Genomic DNA, 9,608 nt, shown 5'->3' on the forward strand with positions numbered 1-9,608 from the left:
ACTAAATTGCAGAGGGCCTCACTAAGTAGATGAGGCTGTCTGCGAACCGCGATCATCTGGTCTCGGCCTCCCAAATGCTGGGATTACAAGCGTGTTTCACCACGCCCAGGTTTTATTTTTATTTTGAAACAGGGTCTCACCAGGTTGATGAGTGTCTTACTACTTGTTGAAGCTGTCCTCGAACCTGTTATCCTCCTATCTCAGCCTCACAAGTACTAGGATTACAAGTGTATGCTACCATATCCAGCCCCTTTTCATTTTTTATTTTAAAACAGAATCTTGCTTAGTTGATGAGGCTGGCCTTGAACCTGCAATCCTCCCATTTCAGTCTCCCCTCCAAGTGCTAGGACTATAAGTGTCTACCACTGCATCAGCTTCATAAAGCAGAATTTAAGAGACAGGGTCATTTCTTAGTCCCTTTGTCCTCATTGTATCAAGTGCTCCTTTAAGCATTACTTCTGTTTCAAAACAAAGATAAATAAGTAAATAAAGCCGAGGGTATAGCTTGGAAGTAGAATTTCCCTGGGTTCAATCCCCACTACCACAAAAAAAAAAAGAAAAGAAAAGAGAATTACTAATCTTTATTTCTTTCTTTCTTTTTGATAGTGGTATTATTCAGCACGACTTGATTTTCTCCCTTCAACAAACTGAATGTGTCCTCAAACCAGTTGAATCTTCAGATATGAAAATGACTCAGCTCTTCACCAAAGTTGAATCAGAGGATACAAGTAGCCTCTTTGATAAACTGAAGAAGGAACCTGATGCTTTAACTTTGCTGGCCCCAGCTGCTGGAGACACAATCATATCTTTAGACTTTAGTAGCAATGGTGTGTATATAGCTATTTTGTTAATCTCCTAATCTATTACTGCAAGCTTCATTTCAACTCTATATTTTTCTGACATTTTTTGTTGGTAATCCTTTGACCATGGCTTGTACATTTTTTTCATAGTCTTCTTGAAGGTATTCAACTAAATAAATTTTGTCACTGTAATTTCTTAGCACTTTTGATTTTTTCTACATTTTTGGAAACTGCTTCAGAGTGTCCTTAAAGTACTTCTTCTCCCTACTCCCCTTAATTTTCCCTAGCTATTCTGCTATTTCTAGATCCTACTTTCAGATTTTCTGTGTCACTTAGTAGAGTCATATTGAAATAAGTATAAGTGCATTAAAGGATAAATAAGTAATGCTGGGTCTTGTAGTCCACTCTTGTAATCCTAGTGCTGGGGAGGCTGAAACAAGAATTGCGGGTTCAAGGATAACCTCAGCAAGTACTGAGACTCTTTGCAACCTAGCAAGAATCTTATTTCAGACTAAAAAATATGAAGGGATGGGGCATAGTTAGGAGGTAGAATGCCCCTGGATTCAATCCACGGTAAAACACACATAAACAAAAAAGAAAAAAATATATAATCATCCTATAGATGCAAACATGGAAAATGAAAACAAGTTTCGAATTAGGTTACATTATAATGTACAAAAAGACTGGAAACACAAGTTTGTGCTATATGGATGAGTAGGAGTTGTCAGTAGCAAACTGAAAAGATAACTCATGAGCCAGGTGTGGTGGCGCACGCTTGTATTCCCAGCATTCAGGAGGCTGAGACTGGAGGATCGCAGTTTGCAGACAGCCTCAGCTACTTAGTGAGGCCTTTTGCAACTCATTGAGACCCTGCTTCAAAATAAAGACTAAAAAACAGGGCTGAGGTTATAGCTTGGAGGTAGAATGCCCCTGGGTTCCATCCTCAGTACCTTGGAAAAAAGAAAGATAAAAAATAAGGCATGGGTGTAGTTTGGAGGTCAAATGCCCCTCTGGGTTCCATCCCCATACCGCCAAAAAACTCATTAACTCATAACTCATACTTAATGGTTATTCTATAATAGCTATAAACTTTCCAATTAAGGAAAATTTGAAAACATTTTGTTGTTTGAATGAATTACACAAATCTCATAAAAAATAATAGATTTCCTTAGACTGACTAATTTTCTCTTGTAGACACAGAAGCTGAAGACCAGCAACTTGAAGAAGTTCCATTGTATAATGATGTAATGTTCCCTTCATCTAATGAAAAGCTACAGAATATAAATTTGGCAATGTCTCCATTACCTGCCTCTGAAACTCCAAAGCCACTTCGAAGTAGTGCTGACCCTGCACTCAATCAAGAAGTTGCATTAAAATTAGAGCCAAATCCAGAATCACTGGAACTTTCTTTTACCATGCCCCAGATTCAAGATCAGCCAGCCAGTCCCTCTGATGGAAGCACTAGACAAAGTTCACCTGAGGTAGGTACCATGATATAAGGACAACTTTCAGATTTTAACATTCAGGGGTATATTTGTAAATTTGATTCACACGTCAGTTTGGACCATGTGTTATTTTGTGTGTTAGTTTTAATACTTTAAGCCTATTGTAAAAGCTATGTGCGAAACAGAACTCAGTACATGTTTTAGGCTCAAAGACAGGAACATGGGAAAGAACTGACTTAATATAAATGTAAAAATAAAACTCAGGTTATTTACATAGTTATATGTCAGTAGGACAAAAGAAAAATCTTGAATTCAGACATCCATAGAGCTATAAAGGCTTAGCAAAGTCTAGGCTTAGCCAATGGAAAAGAATCTTGTAAATTCTTTGTCCAATTTAGTTCAATTTCCATCACCCATCTTGTAATTCCAAATAAGTATAAAATGAAATTACCAAGTCTTAGAATGTTTGATAACTGGTCGGTTTTTTTCCTGTTTATTTTCTAGTTATGTCTGAATATTAATAGTCCTGCAAATACAATAAAAATAGTCTTTTTAAAGGCCACATTGGCCATTAGTTAGAGGTATCACATATGGCTCTATTTCTAAGTTTACACTGATTCCATTTCAGAGCTTCCTACTACTAAATTATGCTAGGGCATTAGAGCAACTTAGATCTGAGTGTTAAAGTGGTAAATAATACCACATTAAATATTTATATTGATTATAACTGGCAAGCTAAGAGTAGGAAATTTGATATAGACTTCTAGAGATTATATTCTTTGCTCTGGTTGCTTAGTTTGCTAGCACAAAAGTACCTGGTTTATTTAGTTTTTAATCTAACAAAAGAAATTAATTTTTAAAAATGCTAGAATGGAAATTAAAATTAATACTTAGAATATACAGCTATGTTTTTTTGGTTAGAATTCTTGCCCAGAATTCCTTAAATATTAGTGTGTCCAGTAAGGTATACATAGGTGCCAAAATCTGTTTCTTTCCCTATCCCTTGTATAGTAGAAATAGTGAGTATATGGGCCATTTAGTTAATGGGCCAGTTAGGTGCCATTGTGGAACTTAAATTTTATTCTTTAGAGTGCATCTTTTAATATTAATTTTTATAAATGATGTTAAATAGTGAGAAATATGTATGCTGGTAAAATTAGTTAAAAGTACAAGCTCAAGCATATAACTTTTTAGTTAAGTAAAATTTGATAAATGAGATGGAATTCATTGAGTTTTCTGAGATCTGGTTTGAAATTCTAAAGCCTAGCATAACGAATAAAGGCTTCTTCATGGAAAAGTAAACACATGTAAACTTTTTTGCAGCCTAACAGTCCCAGTGAATACTGTTTTGATGTGGACAGTGATATGGTCAATGTATTCAAGTTGGAATTGGTAGAGAAACTTTTTGCCGAAGACACAGAAGCAAAAAATCCATTTTCTACTCAGGTATATCCATCTGTTTAGTTTGTATTAAGTATTTTAATTTTTAGTCTGAAGTAACTATATTTAAATTTGGTTTTCTTTTAAAACATAGCCATTGTAAAAGCTCATTTTTTGTTGTTGTTTTAAAGGACACTGATTTAGACTTGGAGATGTTGGCCCCCTATATCCCAATGGATGATGATTTCCAGTTACGTTCTTTTGATCAGCTGTCACCATTAGAAAGCAGTTCTGCAAGCCCTCCAAGTGTAAGCACAATTTCAGTATTCCAGCAGAATCAAATGCAAGAACCTGCCATTAACACAACCACTGCCACTGCAACCACTGATGAATTAAAGACCGTGACAAAAGACAATATGGAAGACATTAAAATACTGATTGCATCTCCATCTCCTACCCACATACCTAAAGAAACTACTAGTGCCACAAACACTCCAAGTCGGACAGCTTCACCAAACAGAGCAGGAAAAGGAGTCATAGAACAGACAGAAAAATCTCATCCAAGAAGCCCTAACGTGGTCTCTGTCACTTTGAGTCAAAGGTATTTATTTATATATACAGTTATAGTCTTCTATGGTGTCTTTATAAATGCATGATGTTATATGACTTCTAAACAGCAATCTTATATATATGCCTTAAGAAACATAAAATTAATTTACAGGATCTAAATTTGAAACAAGCACTCAAAAATCTTTTTCTAAATTGTCTTGTGTATTTATTTTCTCTAAGACAATTATATCACCTATCTATACATAAGAAGTAGGATGGGATCCACTAACACCTTTAAAAATAAGATTCAGTGGGATGTGCTGGCACAGGCCTATAATCCCAGTACTTGCATGGCTGAGACAGGGCAGATCATAGGTTCAAGGCCAGCCTCAGCAACTTGAGTGAGGCCTTCAGCAGTTTAGTGAGATCCCATTTCAAAATGAAAAATAATGTGGTTCGCCCACATGTAATCCCAGCATTTGGGAAGCTGAAACAGGAGGATCATCGTTCATAGACAGCCTCAGCTACTTAGGCCCTTTGCAACTCAGTGAGACCCTGTTTCAAAATAAAGAATACAAAATAGGGCTGGGGATGTAGCTTGGATGTAGAATGCCCCTGGGTTCTATCCCCAGTACCACAAAAAATAAATAAATAAAAATTAAAATAAAATAGGGCTGGGCATTTATCATAGAGGTAGAATGCCCCTGAGTTCAAATCCCTAGTACTACACACACATACTAAGATAAAATCCAACCAATATGTTTATAAATGTGTAGGTATTGGTTCACACATACTTGCAGGGTTTGTTTTGTTTTGTTTATGGTACTAAGATTGAACTCAGGGGCATTTTACCTCTAGGCTATACCACCAATCCTATTTTTTATTCTTTAATTGTGAGGGCATCACTAAGTAGCTGAGGCTGGCTGCAACCCTGTGATCCTCCTGTCACAGTCTTCCAAGTACTGGCATTACAAGCGTGTACCACCACACCCAGCTATACTTGAAATTGCTTAATTTAGACTAACTGTCCTCGCTACTTAGATGCCCCCATCTCCAATAGCTCTTTTTAAGCTTACCTGCAAAAAAGCCTTTCAACTTAAGGGTTTCTTACAATTCTCCATTCCAGACTGAGTCTGATAGTCTTTAATCCTCAGTATTAAATATGGATATTTCCAGTACTTCTTAAATTTTCTTTTGAATAGCTACTCATCCTAAAATTAATCCTGTTTGCTGTCTATGGTAGTATACACCTGTTAATCTCAACTACTCTGGAGGTTGGAGTACACCAGCCAACATATTGAGACCCTTTCATAAAATAAAATAAAAAGGGCAAAGGATGTAGCTCAGTGGTGTAATGCTTACCTAGTTGACCTGAGGCCCTGGATTCAATCCCCAGTACTGGGAAAAAAGAAAAAAGTTTATTTCTCATTACATATTTGTATAACATTATAAAGCAAAGAAGTTTTAGCAAATTAGTGTAGAGAAGAAAAATGATTTCTTTATTGTGTCTAGGATGAACCAGGTTATCAACAGCAGTAGGAAAAAAGCACTACCATTAATCTTACCTGTCCTGTATCACTACCTTGATCTAGAGTGCTGGAAAGAGGCCTTTTTCTTTCTTGAGCTAGGAAAAAAAAAATCTTGGGGATTTAGATGAATTCAGAAGTGATTTACAACTCTGAACAATTTACAGCTGACTTCAGACCCTGAACTCCACTAGGACAATGAGAGTGTCTTGGGGATTTGAGTGATACCAATATGTAGCTTACTACCTGGCATGTAATACTTTCTCAATAAATGAATATTGGAGTGGTAGGTGAATGAATATAAATGAAAATGGCCTGTAATTTACAGTTCATTTACAGAGAAAGGGGTATTCTGAACAACTATTGCCCTTGGGTTTTACTTCCCAGCATGTTGGCACACACCTGTAATCCCACTACTTGGGAGTCTGAGATAGGAAGAGGATCACAGGTTCAGCAATATAGAGAGATTCTCGGTAAACTAGCGAGACCCTGTTTCCAAACCAAAAATAGAAAGGTCTGGGAGCATAGCTCAGAAATAGAATGCTGCTGGGTTCAGTCTATAATATCGCAAAGAAAACAAAAACTCCCAAGTCTAGTATCAAGTCACATTAGCAACTTTGGAACATTAGCTCCCATATTGCATGCACTAAATACTTTTTTCTTTTTTCTTTTTTTTTTTTTTTTTTTTTTGCACAGTACTGGGAATGGAACGCAGGGGCATTCTACCTCTAAGCTACACCCCCAGCCCTATTTTTTATTCTTTATTTTGAAACCAGGTCTCACTGAGTTGCAAAGGGCCTCACTAAGTAGCTGAGGCTGTCTGTGAACCGCGATCCTTCGGGTCTCAACCTTCCAAATGCTGGGATTACAGGTGTATGCAACCATGTCCAGCTTGCTAAATACTTTTAAGAGATAAGAGATGAATACTTTAAAGACCTGCCTGCCTATATACTAAAGTTTTTTTTTGTTTTGTTTTGTTTTTGGTACTGGGACTTGAACCCAGGGACATTCTAGCTATATTCCAAGCTTGGAGCTTCCAGCCTTTTTATTTATTTATTTATTTATTTATTTATTTATTTATTTGAAACAGGGTTTAGCTAAATTGCTATGGCTGGACTTGGATCTGTGATCCTCTTCCTTCAGCCTTCCAAAAGTACTTGGTTTATAGACATTTGCTAACATGACCAGCTTTAAAACACAAGTTTAAAAATATAAAACAAAAACGTATATAGGAGGGGATCTAGAGTAACAGATCTCCCCATTTGTCATTCTCAACTGTCTGGAACAGAACAAGCAGTTGTCATGATTATGTATTGCAAGAGGAAGGAACTCCTGAAAAGCCAAAATAAATATAACCAAATTGATAGATGTGACTTTTTCTAACAGTTCTTCACTATTTAATATTAATTTTAGATACAGATAGCTCAAGTTTGATAACCAGAAAATGATGGGGGTATAATTAGCACAGTGAGAAGGTCAGGAGAGGGGAGGTAGGTATCTGGAGAAATTGAGTGAACTTCTCTGTCGGGAAACTAAGGTACATATTTGGTTTAAAAGGATTCATTAGATATAGTTTTTTAAATAATAATAAAGCAGTAGGGCATAGTGGTGCATGTGTATTATCCCAGTATTTGGGAAGCTAAGACAGGAGGATCACTGGTTTGAGGCCAGTCTAGCAGTTTAGCAAGGCCAGTAGCAATTTAGTCAGGCTCTGTTTCAAAATAAACTTTTTTAAAAGGACTGGGGATGTAGCTTGGTGGTAAATGCCCCTGGGCTCAATCCTCAGTACAATGACAGGTAAAAATAAATAAATAAATAATAATAATAATAGTAGTAGTAGCAGCAGTAGAGCCATATTTTGATTGAGAGTTATTTTTCTTTTTCAGAAATACTATTCCTGAGGAAGAACTAAATCCAAAGATGCTAGCTTTGCAGAATGCTCAGAGAAAGAGAAAAATGGAACATGATGGTTCCCTCTTTCAAGCAGTAGGAATTGTAAGTATGAGAGTAATAAATTGATTTTCTATCCTAGTTAATATGCTATTTCCAAGTAACATGTAGGTAATTCTTTGTCTAAACACTAAAGTTATATTTTCAGAAGTTATATGTTGAAGTTTTTTTTTTTACTTCATATTGTATACCATTTAAAAAATATAGTTAGTGAATACATTCAAGGAGTAAAAGTTCCAAAGAATAGGATATATTTTGAGTAAGAAGTAAAATCCCTCATTATTCCACTCAAACTATTAGCTAGCACCCATCTTATTCTTCCACAGTATCCCTTATTAATGGTACTCCTGCGACTAATGGTTAAGTCAGTGCCATTACCCATAGTGGTATTTCCAGACCAGATTAACTGGAAAGTATTTGTAAAGCGATTAGGAATAATGGATGGCAATGAATTTATCATAATATTACTAAAAGAATTAAAAACAATTTAGGGCATTATTTAAAAAACCTGCCAACATGTTGTTACTAACACACATTTTAAAGTTTATAACTGTAAAATAATTCGACATACTAAACTTGCAATAACTTTACTCTTTTTAGGGTACATTATTACAGCAAACAGATGATCATGGAACTAGTACATCACTTTCTTGGAAACGAGTAAAGGGGTGCAAATCTAGTGAACAGAATGGAGTGGAGCAGAAGACAATTATTTTAATACCCTCTGGTTAGTTTATTCTTGTTGCCCTTGAATGTCACAAAATATATTAAAATATATGAAGCTCTTTTACTTAGGAGCTTTACCCCAAGTGAGAGTGGTTTTGGTTCTTTAGCATGATTTAAAAAGTATTTTATTTCATCTATTGGCTATATAATATAGGGATGAATTTTTTTTTTTTTTTTTTTTTTTTTTTTGGTGGTGGTACTGGGGTTCCCGGAAGCCCTTCTACCTTCGGGCTACACTCCCAGACCTATTTTTACATTTTTTTTATTTGGAAACAGGGTCTCCTAAGCCAGCGCGCGCGGCTGGCTTCGAACCTGCGCGATCCTCCTGTCTCTGCCTCCCAAGCGCGGGGATTACAAGCGTGCACCACCACGCCCGGCTAGGGATGAATTTTTTTAGATGTAACTTCCAAGACAACTTTTCGTGGTGATTGCCTGTAACCCCAGGATTTGGGAAGCTTACACAAGAGGATCACAGGTTTGAGACCAGCCTTAGTAATTTATCAAGACTTTCAGCAACCTAGTAAGATCAAAACAAAAACTAAGAAGGTCTGGGGGTATAGCTCAGAGGTAGAAAGCCCCTGGGTTCAGTCCTCAGTACTCCCACACAAATAAATTAAGTAAGTAAGTAAATAAAATAATGAATATTTAGATATCTCTCTTTTTTTTTTCCCCCCCCCAGATTTAGCCTGTAGACTGCTGGGGCAATCAATGGATGAGAGCGGTTTACCACAGCTGACGAGTTATGATTGTGAAGTTAATGCTCCTATACAAGGCAGCAGAAACCTACTACAGGGTGAAGAATTACTCAGAGCTTTGGATCAAGTTAACTGAGCTTTTTCATAATCTCATTCCTTTTTTTTTTCTCTTTTCTTTTCTTTTTTTTTTTTTTTTTTGACACTGGTGGCTCATTACCTAAAGCAGTCTATTTATATTTTCTATATCTAATTTTAGAAGCCTGGCTACAATACTGCACAAACTTGGATAATTCAATTTTGATCCCCTTTCTACTTAATTTACAATAATGCTCTTTTTTAATATGTTCTTTAATGGCAGATCACAGCACATTTTCACAGTTCTTTGGTATTTAAACTATTGCATTGCAGTAGCACCATTTAAAAATGCACCTTTTTATTTATTTATTTTTGGCTAGGGAGTTTGTCCCTTATTGAATTATTTTTAATAAGATGCCAATATAATTTTTTAAGAAGGCAGTAACCTTTCATCATGATTAT

At 36.1% G+C, this 9,608-nt stretch overlaps 1 protein-coding gene across 3 annotated transcripts in view; it reads left to right on the forward strand.

Moving 5' to 3' along the window:
- The window catches only part of HIF1A (hypoxia inducible factor 1 subunit alpha), a gene marked incomplete at its 5' end in the record, with an annotated part of 49,258 nt that extends 39,911 nt beyond the window's left edge, over positions 1-9,347 (forward strand). For 2 of the 3 annotated variants that reach the window (XM_080707302.1, XM_080707303.1), the window contains 7 exons: positions 607-827; positions 1,995-2,281; positions 3,569-3,691; positions 3,817-4,226; positions 7,587-7,695; positions 8,251-8,377; positions 9,056-9,347. In XM_080707302.1, the coding sequence (XP_080563428.1) occupies positions 607-827; positions 1,995-2,281; positions 3,569-3,691; positions 3,817-4,226; positions 7,587-7,695; positions 8,251-8,377; positions 9,056-9,207 (1,429 nt within the window). In that variant the 3' untranslated portion in view covers positions 9,208-9,347. Of the gene's footprint in view, positions 1-606; positions 828-1,994; positions 2,282-3,568; positions 3,692-3,816; positions 4,227-7,586; positions 7,708-8,250; positions 8,378-9,055 lie in introns of all 3 variants that reach the window. The other variant, XM_080707301.1, reaches the window with a different exon arrangement.
- Between the last annotated feature and the right edge of the window lie 261 nt (positions 9,348-9,608).

This window comes from Muscardinus avellanarius (assembly GCF_963383645.1).
Source record: "Muscardinus avellanarius genome assembly, chromosome: 12".
Lineage (NCBI taxonomy): Eukaryota > Metazoa > Chordata > Mammalia > Rodentia > Gliridae > Muscardinus > Muscardinus avellanarius.